Source organism: Triticum aestivum, chromosome 4A, assembly GCF_018294505.1.
Source record: "Triticum aestivum cultivar Chinese Spring chromosome 4A, IWGSC CS RefSeq v2.1, whole genome shotgun sequence".
In the NCBI taxonomy this organism is placed as follows: Eukaryota; Viridiplantae; Streptophyta; class Magnoliopsida; order Poales; family Poaceae; genus Triticum; species Triticum aestivum.
This window is the reverse complement of record NC_057803.1, coordinates 113391322-113409058: the sequence shown is the minus strand read 5'-3', so window position 1 is coordinate 113409058 and position 17737 is coordinate 113391322. Positions and strand designations below refer to the sequence as shown.

At 49.4% G+C, this 17737-nt stretch overlaps 1 protein-coding gene across 1 annotated transcript; it reads right to left on the bottom strand.

Moving 5' to 3' along the window:
• Nucleotides 1–12796: 12796 nt before the first annotated feature.
• On the bottom strand, nucleotides 12797–14143 carry LOC123083751 (EH domain-containing protein 1-like). Its single transcript, XM_044505694.1, has 3 exons — nucleotides 14000–14143; nucleotides 13257–13400; nucleotides 12797–13123 (listed from the first exon to the last, which is right to left on the bottom strand). The coding sequence occupies exons 1-3, from the start codon at nucleotides 14141–14143 to the stop codon at nucleotides 12938–12940; spliced, it is 474 nt and encodes a 157-aa protein (XP_044361629.1). The 3' UTR covers nucleotides 12797–12937.
• Between the last annotated feature and the right edge of the window lie 3594 nt (nucleotides 14144–17737).

Sequence of the window (17737 nt, the reverse complement as noted above, 5' to 3'; positions counted from 1 at the left end):
GGTGATGGAATTACACAGAATGTGAAACAACTCCACATTTCCATACGTTAAATTCTCCGGGCTTGTTTCAGTGCAGGCATCTCCGAGTAGGTTGTCAGAATCGCAATTCTGTGATACGATTCTACGACTTTACGATCCAAGCGGCCCCCTATGATTCTATGATTTTAGTTCATAGAATCTACGTTTCTACGCTCCTGATAGTGTAGATTCTACTATTTGCCATCCTACCATCAGAGCTCCGATCCGATTTAAATCGCGATTCTGACAACCTCGTCCCACTTTCTTAGGGTCCATCAACAAATGCAGTTCTGCTTTTGTTGTTTCCCAGAAATGCAGCCCGTGCTCACGAGACTCATCAAACTCAAAACAAGGGAAATGTAGCATGGCAACAAATTGTTCGGTAGTGCAAGTGATCTTCTCATCCTCTGTCATCCACTCAAACACCCAAGTAGAGCAGTCCTCCAGGCCCGAAACATATAAAGTGGCATAGAATTGCGGTATTATCTCTCGGTTCCACCCATGGTTGAACCGAAGGAATCTCTTCAGATGCAGCTGGTCGAGTTGTTCAATGATTCAATGAAAGCAAGGTGGTTCTTCAAGTTCTGCTGAAGGTATAGTCCGGCCATCCGGACACCCCCTAATCCAGGACTCCCTCATTAGCCCCTGAACCAGGCTTCAATGACGACGAGTCCGGCGCACAGATTGTCTTCGGCATTGCAAGGCGGGTTCCTCCTCCAAGTACTTCATAGAAGATTTTGAACACAAAGATAGTGTCCGGCTCTGCAAAATAAGTTTTCACATATTGCCATAGAGAGAATAATATTTACACAAATCTAATCTGCTGACGTATTCCGTAGTGTGACACACCACGGCCAAGCCTTTATCCGAGTCGTTTTATTATCCCACCTCAGCGCGTCATGCGAGGCGGTTTCCTTGGCACGTCTTGTTAAAGCAGAGATCGTGTCCCCTTATTTCGGGATTCTCATCAATACGGGCGTGGGTAACCCAACCGCTTCTAGGACTCCTAGATTATAGACAAGTCCAAACGGACACGGAGAGGATGCTTGATATTCACCCTCTTTATAAAGGGGACAAGGCTTTTATTTTTCCCTCCCGTGCTCAATCGAATCCTTCCCCCACCTCAAGCTCAAACGCCCAAAGTTCAGGTCAGGTGCTCCGAACCTTCAATCATGTCCGGATCTAGCCTTCAAGGCCGATGGGTGCCTTCCTCTGTCACGGAAGAAGACATCAAAAAGTTGAGGGAGGCCAGATATCTGACCGCCGAGATTTTGCATTGGCTGCCTCCCCGAGGGCAGGCCATCCCCACCCCTGAACCCAATGAGAACGTCGTGTTCGTCTCCCACTTCTTCCGAGGTCTAGGCCTTGCTCTGGATCCTTTCGTCAGGGGTTTGATGTTTTATTATGGTCTAGACTTCCATGATCTAGCTCCGGACTCCTTTCTTCATATCACGACATTTATTGTCGTGTGCGAGGCCTTCCTCTGGGTTACCCCTCACTTTGGCCTATGGCTCAAGACCTTTGAAGTAAAGCCAAAGATGATCGAGGGGCAACATGCAGCGTGTGGAGGTGCCTCAATACGCAAGATGACGGGAGCTCCGTGGCCCAAAGGTTCCATACCAGAGGTGTCTGAATTGTGGCAACAGGAGTGGTTCTACATCACGGCTCCTAGAAGTGCCAAGTGGGCGGCCGCCCCTGTTTTCCACTCGGGCCCTCCACCACAACTGATGTCATGGATCAGCAGAGGTCTGAGCTGGGGTCCAGCCAAGGACGTGCCTATACTGCAAAGCCGCATTCGAGATCTCTTCAATGGAGATTTCAGTTTGGTTGCGGTAATACAAGTTATGCTGGTTCGTCAAGTCCAGCCTTGCAAACGCCAGCCTCTTTGCCTGTGGGAGTTCAATCCCGAGGGACCGCGTGTCATTCAAAATTTTCTCGGCCTGACGCACGAGGAGACGTACAAGTCATTCTTCGGACCTCAGGTAGAGTGTTCGGAAATTACCGAGGACGTGGGCCTGAGTAGTAACCGCGCCGCCGAACAGGTAAGGTATCTTCCGGCCGAACATACTATCTCTCCTTTGTTACGAAGTTATTTCTGAGAGTCTGCTTTTTGACCAGGACTGGCTAGCAAAGGCGAAGTTGATTCGGTGTTCGGCCCCCCTCCCTGAGGGTTTGGAAAATCCGGTATTGGAAAAGATGCTCCAGACCGCACCTTGCCCGGAGCCCTTGAAGGAAGATACTGTGGAGGATAATACGGGCAGACGCGGGCCCCCAATGCTGCCCATTCTAACCGAGGGAGCGAGCGTCTCCATGAAGGAAGACGACCAGAAGAGGAAAAGGACTGCGCCCTGGGATTCGGAAGCCCAAGCTTCCAAACGGGAGAAGAAGTCTCCCACAGAGGGTCCTACCTTGGGGGGCGCTGTTGCCGCACAAAGTCCGCGGGGGGATCAATTCTCCCGCGAGTCGTAAGTGACCCGAAATACTTTAATAGTACAGATATGCCATCTTTTTCTTTTGAGAGAATAACCACCGCATATATTTTTGCAGTTCGGGCCTTAGCCCCTCTCAAATGAGCTCGTCTTCGGGGGATCTTCCTCCAGAGATGATGGAGAGCAAAACGCCTCCTCTAGACTCCTCCGCTCCGGAAGCGGGCGACCCTGAAGTGTCGTCGTGGAGGGCCTCTCCGAGTTCGGTGAGGCCGGAAGATAATCCCATTGACCCCCGAGGCTCCCAGTGTCCGGCTCCCGAAGAGAGCAGACAAAAGAGTCCGACACCGTCTAGTGTGCGATCGAATGTTCTGAGGGAGTTGGTGGGGCGAGCGGCCATCTCAGATGAACACCGTGTGCTGATGAATACGGTGATGGAGAGAATATCGTCCGCCGAAAGCAGATTGCATGAAGCTTTTATGAGTCTACTGATAGGCTTTGAGGTACGTAAAAGAATGTATGATAGTCTTGCACATGCTAGGTGTGCCCTGTGTAGATAGTAGCCCCTGAGACTCTGGTTGTCGTCGGAAACGACGACGAATAGAGGATCATATTCCCAGGTAATAACCATACTGCCTCTATGTGCAGGTGATGGAAGCTACGGTGGCTAGCCGGACTAGCGAGTTTGCCCATTTAGAACGGCAGTTGGATGCGGCAGACGCCGACATCGAGCTTGTTAACAAAAGTCTTGACGAGGCACAGGGTAAGTGTCATTATCTGGTAAACGCCACAATAGGAAGAGCAGCATGATGCCAGCATCTTTAATATGTTGTGACTACAGATGGAGCTGCCACTGTTGAAGCCTTGCGGGCAGAACTTGCCCGAGCCAAGGAACAAGCAAGGTTGGGTAATGCGGCTGCTTGGAAGGCGGCCGAAGAGTTGCAAGCTGAGAAGGCCGCACATGGCGAGAGCCGAGACAAGATGGCCAAGATGGCCATAGAATTAAAAGCCGCTGCCGACCGTTGCCGGGTTCTTGAAAAGGAAAACCAAGCGAAGGCATCGGACCTTGAGAAGGCTGCTGCGACGTGAAAATACCTCTGCTCTGCTATGAGGGCAAAGAAGGAGGAGCCGCGGGAATCCGGGGATATTGTAGCTGGGAAATCCTTTATGTTGCGGAGGAAGTTCGGCCCCTCTGGATCGGCTGTGGAGTTCGGAGGATGTGTATATGGATTTGGCGGCGAGCGCTGCCAATGCGGCCAAGTACTTCCAGGGTCAGACGGACCGTGAAGTAGACCAGCTGTTTTGGAGACAATTCCATTCTCCTGAGCGTCCACTTTCATTGACTGACCAATTAGCCGAATGGGCCGAACTAAATAGGTTGTCCGGACTCTCCATGAGGTCTGTTGTGGATCAGCTATGGCCGGAAAGGTGAAAACCGAACAACTATTTCAGCTTGGTGCAGCAGTTCCTTGACGTGGTGCCGCGCATTAATGCGATGAAGAGGTCGGCGTGCATAGAGGGCGCACGGATGGCCTTTGCCCGTGTTAAGGCATACTGGGCGGAGATGGATGCTACCAATGTTGCAGCGCGGGATTCGGCTATAGGTCGAAAGGCTGCTGAGCACTACTTTGAAGAAGTTCTTGAGGGTGCCTGTTTGATAGAGACCCAGTGCTCAAAAAATATTATGTTTGAGTGATATGTAATCTCATTGTAAGCGAAATGCTTTTATAAATTTTTATAAGGCTATTTTTATACTTTTGCCTGAAAGTAATATGATGCCTCCTGGGCGGCCGTTTATGTATACATGTGTATAACCTGAAAGATTGCAGTCGTCGGCTTCAACCCCCACGCATATAATGTGGAGGTGCTCGCAAAAACACGCGTTCACACTTAACCCAACGTTTTAGTCCTATTAAGGAGGTGATAGCGGAGCGAGTGAGGCAACCAGACTATAATGCTTTAGCACTTTCACTTAGCCATGGGAGTTTGACAGTGGGACTACTAGATAGCCCCTGGTGGCTCCACACTCTCCCGATTCCGGGGTGCGTACATGCCTAGCCGGAAAACGGCCCTTCGTTAAGGCGGAGGAATTCTAGCATTCCCACAGGTCATCGAGTGGTTGACCAGTCTCACGCTATATCATGACAGTCAATTTTCGGCTTTCTCTACTGAGGTGCTCGTCCGGATGAACCAGGGCATAATCGCAGTAGTTCTCCTGGTGCTACCTTAGCCGGTAAAGCAGAACGTAAGGCACCGAAACACAGGAGCCGGGCAAACCCAACATTTGACCAAAGACAATGATTTGGAGCTGATGCATATATGGCCAAACTCGCGACGCCGAACACTCCCTAAGGTATTCGGTCTTTGTCGTATAAACCGGGCCTAAATAATGGCCTTTGTAAGAAGCCCCTTGTGTCCAGGTACGTGCATTGTTCTGGTGTGGCCACATGCCAAGACGTCAGCATCCTTCTCAATGGTGGATATGTATCAACAAGAGACAGTAAAAAAGGTTTACGCATGGTCTTAATCTAAAAAGAATCCTTGGAGCGGGTCCCTACTGCACGTCTGCGCCTGTGTCTCCATTGTGCCGTATCCTGGATGGGTGTAGCACGATGATCGTCTGTAAAAGAGAGGAAGTTAAGTGAAAAAGTTGTCGTGCAAAAAGATAGTTTTTAAAGAAACCATGTATAATTCAAGATGATAAGAAATTGCCACTTGTCTGCACGCGTTGAGCCCCTTGTATTGACAAATAGGGGTGTGACCACTTATTCGGTATAAATAGCAGCGCCAGACTTGATTAGTTGTGTCTGAGGTCTTGACGACCTATTTGGATGCTTTCACTGGTCCGGGTGGTGCCCCTTGTATTGCCACGACAGCCGCACTCTCTTCGGCGCGCAGAGATCGCTTGATATTTCCGTTCACTAAAATGATGCCACGTGGACTGGGCATCTTGAGTGTGAGGGAGGCGTAGTGTGGTATTGCATTAAAGCGAGCGAACGCTTCGCGTCCGAGCAGTGCTTGATAGCCACTTCGAAACAGAGCGATGTGGAAGGTTAAATGCTCGTGACGGAAGTTATCGGGGGAGCCGAATATAACCTGTAGTAGGAGGGAGCCCGTACAATGAGCCCCTGGGCCTGGCGTTACTCCTTTAAAGGTAGTATTGCTATGGCGAATTTGTGTTGGGTCTAACCCCATCCCGTGGATTGTATCCTGATATATTAAGTTTAGGCTGCTGCCGCCGTCCATCAAGGCTCGTGTGAAGTGATATCCGCCAATTACCGGGTCTAATACCAGGGCAGCCCATCCTGCGTGTCGGATACTTGCTGAGTAATCGTGATGGTCGAAAGTGATCGGTTGAGACGACCAATGGCAGGACTTCGCAGTGACAGGCACTTGGGTATATTTTCCTGGGAGTGCCGTGTTGTTTTTTTCCTTGATCACGTGTAACACGTTTACTGTTTTGACTTCTGGTGGAAATTTTTTTTGTTCCGCCGTGTCTTGCTTGGGAGGCTCGTCCTCATCTTCACTTGGTGTATCCTCCCCCTTATGTACAACGTTGAGCTTGCCGGACTGCTTGAAGACCCAACATTCTCTGTGGGTATGATTAGCAGGTTTACCGGGGGTACTATGGATCTGACATACTTGGTCCAGAATTTTGTTGAGGTTGGACAGTTCATCCCTGGTGCCTTTAGGGGGCGGCTTTTGACCTGGCCGAGAGCTTTTGAATCCGGCATTTACTGCCATGCCCTTCGTGCTGTCTGCTTTATTCCGGCGTTTGTTATTGCTGTTGCGCCGTGATTTCCCGTTTCCATCTCTAACTTCAGATGTACTGGGGTCGCTGGTGCTGCATCTGGCTAGCCAGCTGTCCTCACCCGTGCAAATGCGGGTCATGAGGTTTGTTAATGCGGCCATCATTCTCGGCTTATTTTGGCCGAGGTGTCTGGCGAGCCATTCGTCACGGACGCTATGCTTGAAAGCTGCCAAGGCTTTGGCGTCCGGACAGTCGACAATCTGGTTCTTTTTAGTAAGAAACCTGTTCCAAAGCTTTCGGGCTGACTCTCCGGGCTGTTGAGTTATATGACTCAAATCGTCCGCATCCAGAGGTCGGACATAAGTCCCTTGAAAATTTGCCCGAAAGGCATCTTCGAGCTCTTCCCAACTTTCAATGGAGCTTTCGGGGAGGCCTTTGAGCCACTGACGAGCTGGCCCTTTGAGCTTGAGGGGTAAGTACTTGATGGCATGGAGATCATCTCCTCGAGCCATATGGATATGGAGGATGTAGTCCTCAATCCAGACCCCAGGGTCTGTTATTCCGTCGTATGCCTCTATGTTTACGGGCTTGAATCCCTCTGGAAATTCATGGTCCAGCACCTCATCGGTGAAACATAGGGGGTGTGCGGCACCCCTGTAGCTGGGTGTATCGCATTGGTCGGATGTTTGTTGTGTTGCATTGTATGCTGGGGCGCGCTTGCGTGGTCCATAGATGGATCTTGTTGCACCATCCTTTGGGTGCGAGCCCTCGCATGGGTCGCGTGTTGTATTGTGAGCGGCGTTGTATGCCGCTCTGTGTTGGTAGAGGGGTCGTCTATCCGACCAGGTGGCTGCTTTGATATTTGGTTGTGGGGGGTCTGAGGCCTCCTCATCGAATTCGGGTAGCAGCTTCCGCTTTGGGTAGCTCTTGGAGGGGCGATTGTCGTCGTACCTTGCTGCTGTGTTGAGTATTTTACTCCATCTGATTTGGAGTGTGTCTTGCACGGCCTTGAGCCTTTGCTTCTGCTTTTTCAGACTCCCCGCGGTGGCAACAAGCCTTTTACGGGCCGTCTGCTGCTCCGGGTGCCTGTCCGGCATTATGTCGTCGGACCATTATCCTTGATAGGATTTGTTTGTTCGGTTTGATTATCCGTATTGCCGTTGTCCGGCAGCGGTTCGCCCTGCTCCAGTGTTGGGTCTGTGTGATCGCTATTTCTGTCGAGGCGGGGTTTGGGGCGGCGCTTGCGTCGCCGCTTTGGCTGCTTTTCGAGGGAACAAGCCTTCGGTGTGTCCTTCCGCTCCTCGTCGTCATCTTTTGGTGCGTCCACCATGTATACGTCATATGACGAGGTGGCATTCTAGGGCCCAGTAGGTGCTGGTTCTTCATCGTCTTCTTCATCGGCGTCCATACCGTCGATGTCTTCGGAGTCGAAGTCGGGCATGTCGGTTAAATCGTCGACAGTGGCTACAAAGTGGGTGGTGGGTGGGCTTTGAATTTCTTCATCGTCCGTATCCCAATCTCGCTGACCGTAGTCTGGCCAGGGCTCTCCTGATAAAGAGAGAGACTTTAGTGATTTCATAATATTGCCAAAGGGCGAGTGCTGAAAGATGTCCGCGGCAGTAAACTCCATGATCGGCGCCCAATCGGATTCGATCGGCAGAGGCGCGAATGGTTTGGAGTCCGGGGAGGAGTTCGGCTCCTTGAAATCACGAGTCTCGCGGAGTGCGGGGCTGGTGTTCGGCTCGATCGCCGCTAGGATCGCAGACCCCGAGGCGGCGTCCATCCACCCATCCTCGATCGGCGCAGTTGGCTCCGAATTAAGGGTCGACGCCGATGCGGGTGCGGCCTTCAGGGCACTGTTAGGCGGCAGAGCTAGATCATGCTCGTCGTGGCAGTGCGGCGCGCTCGGCAGTGGCTCGAATCCGTCGAAGATCAAGTCCCCGCGGATGTCAGCCGTGTAGTTTAAACTTCCAAATCTGACTTGACGGCCAGGGGCATAGCTTTCGATCTGCTCCAGATGGCCAAGTGAATTGGCCCGCAGTGCAAAGCCGCCGAAGACAGAGATCTGTCCGGGGAGACAAGTTTCACCCTGGACCGCATCACTATCGATGATCGTGGGAGCCATCAAGCCTGACGACGACGACACAGAGGAACTCTCAATGAAAGCACCAATGTCGATGTCAAAACCGGCGGAACTCGGGTAGGGGGTCCCGAACTGTGCATCTAGGCCGGATGGTAACAGGAGGCAAGGGACACGAAGTTTTACCCAGGTTCGGGCCCTCTCGATGGAGGTAAACCCTACGTCCTGCTTGATTAATATTGATGATATGGGTAGTACAAGAGTAGATCTACCACGAGATCGGAGAGGCTAAACCCTAGAAGCTAGCCTATGGTATGATTGTTGTTGTGTATGTTGTCCTATGGACTAAAACTCTCCGGTTTATATAAACACCAGAGAGGGTTAGGGTTACACAAAGTCGGTTGCAATGGTAGGAGATCTGCATATCCGTATCGCCAAGCTTGCCTTCCACGCCAAGGAAAGCCCCTTCCGGACACGGGACGAAGTCTTCAATCTCGTATCTTCATAGTCCAGGAGTCCGGCTGAAGGTATAGTCCGGCCATCCGGACACCCCCTAATCCAGGACTCCCTCAGTCACCCTCAACTTTTTCTTTCTTCTCCGTGCAAGGCTTGGAGGCCACGACAGGCACATTCCTTAGTGGGGACGGAATGACTTTCTCAACCTCTATTTCCTCATCAGTTTTATTCATGAGACGCCTGCTCCGGTGGTGCATTTTCTTTGACTTGCGTTTCCATGAAAACAACAGAGTCGTCAAGTATTTCTTCATGGGCCACTGGCCCTGGTATGATGACTTCATCAGCACCAGCAAACTGTTGTGCTTCCATTGGTACAGCGAGGTGCTATACAAACGGTTTTAACCCCTTTCCGCGACGGCATTGTGAACCGTCACCAAGTGAGTGACTGTGATAGGGGATGTCCTTCCCACATGACCCAGAAATCATCGGGGATAGGCCCTCCGGTCACATACGCTCGGCAAAGTGAGGTCGTGTGCGACGGGCGAGCGATCAAATACGGTTATACGTACAGTTGTGCTAAAAAATACAACTATACAGACAAAATTGTTGCCGGTCGTAGGTACATCCCACACAGTCAGTCCCGGCTAAACGTTTCCGTTCGTATGTACATTTCACACAGTCAGTCCAAGAAATATGTTTCTGTTAGTATGTACATCCCACACAGTTAATCCAAAAAGTACGTTTCCGTTCGTATGTACATCCCACATAGTCACTCCAAGGAAAATGTTTCCATTCGCAGGTGCATCACACACAATTTTCCCCATTAATCCTTTGTGATAGCGTTGCCATTGCACACAATATTAACAATTTTATGGTTTGCGTTGTTGAATGCATCACACACGATGCATAGAAGAAACTGTGTGGCAAAGACTGTTCATCACACACAATTTTTATGTGGTAACGTTTGCGCAAGATGGCCTAACGCAAACAGTTTTCAAGAGAATGTCGTGTGTGATTGTTCATTGACCCAACATGATTTATTCCAAGAAATTATGTGCGTTGGTGTTTTCTCAATAACCGTTTGCAATAGAAAAACCCAATTAGCATGCTATTTGTCCTATTATTAGTAATCCATTTCTTAATCTAATTGACATTTCATATTAAGCATAATATATTTCATTTTCAAATTAAGGAAGCGGGATTTAATAATTGAAATATATGAGAGTACAACATCATACGGCTTCAACACTCAGCTACCCCATTACACGACTTCACCAGCACCAAGTTTCACATGTAACATCTATAACCTTTCGAAATTAGCATCATAAACACTACATAGACAGATGAATCTCATCTGAAAAACTGCTAAAGCGGAAGGCGAATATTGAGCCTTCATCGATGTTGAAGGTCTTTGCAACTTTATGCCAGTGCATGTGGATGATTGACCGTCCATCCTTCTTCCTCTTCGGAAACACTTCAATATTGAACCATGGGTGTTGTATGAATACCTTCCCTGCCTCCTGGCCATACAGGTGGTTTGAGAGGTAATCATCAGTGAACTGGTTTGGAAAGCCTGAAAACGATGATGTGCATAAATATCTTCTCTATATTGGAAATGCGGAAAAGGAATAAAAAATGCAAGGTATAATAGTTAGTACCATCCTGTAGTGAACTGATGTCTTCTTCATTGTACAGACAAATATCTTGTTATTTTTTGTCGCTAATTTCTTTATCCTAAAAATCTTTCTGAGTTTCCTGACTTGACTGATATTCATGGACAACTCATTTCCCCATATGCAAAAAGGGTCGAACAGTGGGTCAAAACCTCTGATAGCAGGACCTACATGTGCAAGACTAAATTGTTAAAAATCTAAATATTAGAATGTTTCCTGCAATTACACAATAATGTGCTATTAGACAAAGGACCATGCATGTGCAAACCTCGATTGTAAACCTTAGTGCTTCTCATTGTTTCCCTGCAACACATATAAGGTAGTTAGTGATCAGGTTAAGGGAGGGTTCCCATGCTATCAGTAAAATATGTTGATAAAAAATAAGCACATTTCAGAATCATCGGATTAATTCAAGCCATATGGAAAACCCATTTATCCAAACCAAGTATGATTAAAAGCTAGGAAATATAGCAATTGTATATGTTTCTCATGTATTAAGTGTAGCCAAATTCGATTTATTCCTCACATGTACAACAATCACTACTGCGGATGCTGCTAACGTGACACTACGACCAAGACCCTTCGACGAAACTGTGTGCGATGCAATAATCACAAACGGTGATGTAAAAAACCCGTCAAAAAGATGCAAAATGTTTGCAATGACGGATGCATCATACACGGTTCAGAATTGAGTTGCGTGTGCGATGAGGGGCATAACAGTTCACTTCAATGAACTGTTCGCGATGAGGCAAAATGACAGAAATGAGCAGCCAGGTGAACGTGTGTGCGATATACAACATATATTTTACTTGAATGAACTGTTTGTGATTAGGCAACACAAAATAAACGGTCAGCCAGATCAAGATATGTGCGATATACGGCATAGGATTCACTCGGATGAACTGTTTGCGTTGATCCAAGAGAACATAAACAGATCAGTTTAACAAGATGTGTGTGTTGTGCGATGGGATTGCATATAAAACATCATAATATATAGAACAACACTATTTTATTTCAAAAATTAGAATAACTATTTGGATCATAGTCGCCCCAGCCAGCCAGCGCTTCCCTCACCGCCGCAGCGTTTCCTCCCCCGCCGCCCCTCGTTTCCTTCCCCGCCGCTGCGGCCCTTCCTCCCCCGCACGCCCACCATCGCCGGCATCCTCGCTCCCCTACTCCACCACCGCCGCGGCAACCTCCCCAGATTCCCGCCATCGCACAACCTCCCAGACCTCCCCGCCGCCGCGCCACAACCAGGCCCCCGACCTCCCTGCCACCGCCACGGCCGCACCCCGCCTCCTCCATCGTCGCCGGAGTTCCACCTCCCCTGCCGCCAGAGAGCCACCTCCCAAGGCGCCTCCCACCTCCAGCCCCGACGCGCGCGACCCACCGGGCGCCACACCTTCCTCACGCTGCTCCGCTGCCCGGCTGCCGGCGAGCCATCCGCCACGCTCCCCGGACACCGGCGAGCCATCCGCCCCGGCCCGCTCCCCGGCCGAAACCCAGGACCCCCCGTTTCTCCTCCCTCCGTCCGGCCTTCAATCTGCTCATGGCCAGGCGCCTCTTTCCTCCTGTCCGGCTGCTGTAGGTGAACAAAACGGGGTTATCTTCTCATCTCCTCCCCGACGGCTGTAGACAAGCAGAGAAACACATTCTTTCTATCTACTTCTCTTGATTTTCTTGGGACGTTCGGATAGTACTCATCGGGCAGGTCGAACAAAATTCTCGTGGAAGGTCGAACAAGATTGTTGGAATTCCTCTTGATTTTTTAGAATAGCTTCAATTTGATGTGTGCATGCTCATGTGTGTTGGTATGTGTGTGTGCGCTCGCGTGCTCTGCCGGCAAAGGCATGCACATCCTCATCCTCCCGATGCAGTCCAGATTGGTGTGCAAGCATCGTCCAGATAAGAACATTGTTGTAAACTCTATTATATTTTTAGGGGAAGATTTCAGATGTTGATATTCGCCGACGCTGCTGCCTGGCCTGCCGGTGCATGCCGCGCAGTCGATCTTGCTTGCATCATTTTTTTACGACGCACGATTTGTGGATGAGATTGTTTTTTTTTTTTTTTTTTTTTTTTTGAGGAAGTGTGGATGAGATTGTTGGGTGCCGACATAGCCACACATGGGAGCAGGCGGGTAGCGTCTGCTTTGCTGCCACACATGGATTTCTTCAGGAAATGTTTCTTCCTTCTAAACTTAATTTCTGCAATTTTGAAACTGGCCAATCCATGTATGTTTCTGCCAAAATTGCCCCAAAAAACACAAGTCCTGCTATAGTTCCTATTCATCTTGAATTCTCCCACCAAGGTATCTATTCTGAACAATTGTCAAAGGTGCATAGGATACGACAGTACAACACTGAAGACAAAACGAAAGAGCTAATACATCTCTGAACATTGTGTTACACGTTTAGCACTTTTGCCACACAAGGGCATGGCTTTCTCACGCTTGCCTACTTCCATCATGAGTCATGGTAGACGAACCACACTTAAGGAACAAGTTGCAACTAACGAGAGGTCAGCAACAAGTTCACTGGTAAGGGTTGCTGAAGTTCTTGAGGAGGTTCGGGATGTCGTGCGCAAGCATGTCGTCCACGTCCTGCACCATCTTGGGCTTGATCTTGTCAAACTTGTCGATGTTGTATCCGGTCAGCACCTGCTTGAAGTGCTCCACATCGGGGAAGTCGCCCGCCGGAAGGTGGTACTCCCTCTGGACCTATTTCCAATACATCTCAGGTGTTAATGGAGCGAGCACATTGTGCAGAAAAGAGGCAATTTATGAATCAAGATGCAAGCGTAGCTGAAATTCATTTGGTTTCATCTTGGGACGCTGTTTTGTATGGAAGTACCTTTGCAAACTCATCTTGTAAGTTGTCAATGAGTCGTTGTTGAGCCTTGGCTTTCCCCATCATTGCAGGCATCACCTTCTTCAGTTGGCCAATTATGTAAACATGGATCTTTGCAGCTCTAGCACGCTTCACAAACTCATTGACCTACGCATGGAAATGGTGGGCCAGTCAGATTGAAATTCTGCAGTCCATTCTCCAAAAGAGTTGGGTGAAAAAATCCACTCTCCAAAAGACATCGAAGAAATATTTTCAAGAGGCGAAACAAAATATTGTTAGCCATTTTATCTCTCTTTGTTGTCTTTATTTTAAACCGATACACACATAATTAGACTGGCCTGTTGTTGTTGTTGTTGTTGATCGTCAGGTTGGCCATGCTCGATCTGACCAAGAGGAGCAGCAGTAGTAGGTATTGGTGCAGATTAGGGTGTGCGGTGAGGCGAGGAGAAGGCCGTGCACCATTGCCACTGGCCTCCTCTAGCTCCGTCGCTGGCTACTTGTTACTGCTAGTACAGAAAAGAATGAACCGCAGGTCGTCTCTGCCTCATGACCAAAGTGCATGCATTTTTCTATAAACCGCTTCCTTTCTTCTTCCAGACTCCTTCCTCTGAACCAAGTACTGCTGTTCTTGCCTTTACATGATATGATAAGAAATGTGATGGTGAGAGGACGGAGGAAAAAGGACACACATTGTTATAGAGAAACCATCTTGTGGCGAATAATTGTTTGATTATGTTTGCTAGTACGTAACAATATAGTAGTTCACACTTCAGGACGAGGTGGATTTGGACTTCAACGGCAGTACAAAGAGCACTTCGGTAGCACGTGGCGAGCTCAGACAAACTCGTCACCGACCACAACGACGCGAGGAGGCCGAGCTTCTCTGCCATGGTCGTGCTCGGTTTTTGGGTCAAGCTTCCCTGCTCTTTAACAAATAAATTCAAATATAATGAATCACATGCGTTCCTCTCCCTGTGTGCTTGTGTTCTGTGTGTGTTCGTGCAAAAAAACAGGTGGTTTTATTTTAATTTTGTGTATAAAAAGAAAGAATTTTAAATATAATAAATAAAAATGTTCAAGAATATGTAACATGATAGAAAGTTCGGTCTACGAAATTGACATGTACAAATAAAACTATCATATATTTCCTTTATGCGAAACTTTTTTTGGAAAAATTAACACAATCAACTCCTCGAAGTTTATATGTAGAAAAAACACTTTAAGAAAAAAAAACAATTGAAAAGTTTACCACAAACACCACAAATTTATGAAAAAAATTCAAATTTTAACCCACTTAAATAAAATAAAAACAAGAAGTTGAAATAGAAACAATAACGAAACTGAAAGTTAATTAAAAAAATATTTTTCCCGTTTGTGAAAAACTAAAAACGAAGAAGTTAAAATTGAAAAACTAAGAAAGTCCAAATTAAAAAAATAGAGAAGTTCACCACTTATTAAAAAAATGATTTCCCTCGTATCCAACAAAAACCTTGAAGTTCAAATTTAGAAAATGGGGTGGTTCGATGTCCGGTTTGAATTTTTTTTCCTTTTCAAATGACGAATTAAAAAATCATTTCTAGTATAGAAAAACTAAGAAGGTCAAACTTCAATAACAGAGATGTGCGAAGGTTTAAAAACACAAAAAATTAATGATTCTAAAAAACCAGGAAGTTCAAAAATAAAGTAGAAAGTTGCGTGTTTTCAGCAGCTTTCCATCGGTATATCATTTTCACAATTTCAGTAAGTGGTTTGGGAGTTACGGGCAGAAAATAGCACGCCAAAAACAGAGTGAAGTTCAACTAGACATGCCGCAGAAGTTCAGATTCTTCACGCAGTGCATTTCCTTTCACGATGAAGGCAGACATCATGATCTCGCCATTTTCAAAATTACATGAAAATGACTGGGAATTAGAGAAAACTTTATATACGAAAAAGTTTCGCATTTTCGATACCTATCCAATGGTATATTATTTGCCCCATTCCGACAAAGTTTGCAAAAATTACAACAAAAAATGTTTTTATCATTTTCAAAGACTTAAAATCGTAAATGTCAGCGTTCTGGGAATGGGGGTCCCCAGAGCCTGCCTGCGGCCCATGGCGTGGCTGTGCTGGCAGGTCTGTATGGCCCATCATCATCAACAAGGCATTCAGGACCCTCGCATGGGGCCAAGCCTCGCGAGGCGGACGATGCAAGACCTCCTCGGTAGCGGCCTCACCAGGCTGCCTCGCGAGGAGCGGAGATATCAAGGCGGGGCGAACCTCGCGAGGCTCTCGTGACGTCAGCCATGACGATCGACACCGGGTGGGCGCCAGCGCGCGTAGCGTCCTTGTTTCCTCTTTGGTGCTAAGGAGGCAAGTGCAGGCGCGGAGTACCGAGGCATCAGACAAAGGTTTCCATATCAGCGCAACAAGACCAAGACCAGAAGGACGGCAGGACGGAGGTTACCATGGAGCCCAGGACAACGTCGTCACCAGAACCTTTGGTAGGCGAAGACCACCTTTTGTCAGGATAGCTTTTACTAGCTGTCCCCTTTCAATTTGGCCGCCGTTGTTGGCTCCATTCCCGCTTAATATTTGGGGAGAGGACCATGGCCTATATTACTAGGACTAGCCACCACCTAGAGAGAGAGGGAAGAAGGGGAGAGATTGGGGAAGAAGGAGATAGGATCTGATAAAAGGCCAACCCTTGGCACACCAAGCACAAGAGCACCTCAACCTCATGAGGCTGTTCTTCCCCTTGTACTGCTCATCATCAGCCCGAGAGGCAATCCACCACCACCGCACTGGAGTAGGGTATTTGTCGGCATTCTGGGAACGGGGGTCCCCCGACTTGCCTGCCTGCGGCATGGCTCAAGCGAGGGCCCAGCGCGGCCCATCTTCATCAGCTCAAGCTCAAAGACCCTTGCGAGGGGCCAAGCCTTGCGGGGCAGACGACAGGAAGCTTCCTCAAAGGCAGCCTCATCAGGCAGGCTCGCGAGGAGGCGGAGAGATCAAGGCAGGGGTACCTCGCGAGGAACCCGTGACACAAGCCATGACGATCGAGACCAGGCGGGCGCCGGCCTGCGTAGTGTCCTTGTTTCCCCTTTGGTGCAAAGGGGGCAAGCACAGGCCAAGGCATCAGGCAAAGGTTACCATTCCGGTGCAACGAGACCAAGACCAGCCGGACAGGAGGATGGAGGTCACCGTGGAGCCCAAGACGGCGTCATCGCCAGTGCTTTTGGCAGCCGAAGACCACCTTTGGTTAGGATAACTTGTACTAGATGTTCCCCTTCGAAATGGCAAATTATTGGCGCCCTTCCCGCTCATTATTTGGGGAGAGGCTCAGGGCCTCTATAAATAGAGCTAGCCACCACAGAGGAGAGACATCAAGAGATCAGCTAGACATCTAGACATCTAGACACCTAGATACCCCAAGAACATCGAGAGATCTGGTAGAACCCTAGCAGAGAGAGAGAGAGGCGATGAACTCACCCTAGCAGTTCATCGCACCAACTCAAGAACACCTCTCGCGAGGCTGTTCTTCCCTTGTACTGTCCATCATCAGCCCCAGAGGCAATCCATCACACCACACACTGGAGTAGAGTATTACACCACAACGGTGGCCCGAACCAGTATAAACATCGTGTCTCTTGTGTTGTTCATCAGTTTTCATCTTAGTTCGCACGAGAGGATCAGACATAGATCGGTAGGGGAGGGATCTCTGCGCGCACCCCAGTGTTCGAACCTCAAGGGTCTGCCGGAACCCGAAACCCAACATTTGGCGCGCCTGGTAGGGGTGCGCCGGGCTGCTCTTGGCGCGATAGCTTCTACACTATCGCCCCGTCGACGACCTCTACGAGGACTGGCTCGCCTGCATCACCGAGCTCGTTAGTGTCGCAGGGGGCTCCCCCTTGCGGTCCCTCCCGCTGCCTCGCCCTCCGTCCCGTGCAGGGGGCGAGGATCAGGAGGCGCCTCCGCCGCCTCCTCCCCAGGAAGGTGCCTTGGCTCCAAGGCGCGCAGCCCCAGGGCGAGACCCTCCATGTCCGGCGCGTGCGCAGCAAGAAGGGAGCTGCCAGGAGATCCCACGTCCCAGGAAAGGTGCCCGCGCGCTCCCAGCGCCGACGTGCCAAGATCGCGCCCTAGCGCCTCCATGACAAAACCCCACGCTGCTCCCAGTGGTAGCGCGTGGTGACCCGCAAGAACGAGTCCAGCACCAGCAAGGGGCGCCGGTGGCCACGGCGAGCTGCCTCGCCTTCACCCCCGAGCTGCGCGGCGTCACATGGCCAGGCAAGTTCAAGCCTGACCTCCCTCCCCGCTACGATGGCACAGCGGACCCCGCGGAGTTCCTGCAGCTCTATGAGCTGGGCACCGTAGCCGCCAACGGAGACGAGAAGGTCATGGTGAATTGGTTCCCCATGGCGCTCAAGGACGGCACCCGCACCTGGCTCCTGAACCTGGCGCCCGGCACGATCTCCTCCTGGAGCGAGATGTGCACCCGCTTCATC

What these genes read in the sequence shown, in the direction of transcription:
- LOC123083751 (XM_044505694.1), bottom strand. Translation starts at nt 14,143, where the DNA reads ATGGCAGAGAAGCTCGGCCTCCTCGCGTCGTTGTGGTCGGTGACGAGT. An exon ending in GTGAACTACTATATTGTTAC is followed by an intron (nt 13,401 to 13,999) that starts GTACTAGCAAAC and finishes TTCCATGCGTAG; the next exon opens with GTCAATGAGTTTGTGAAGCG. An exon ending in TACAAGATGAGTTTGCAAAG is followed by an intron (nt 13,124 to 13,256) that starts GTACTTCCATAC and finishes TATTGGAAATAG; the next exon opens with GTCCAGAGGGAGTACCACCT.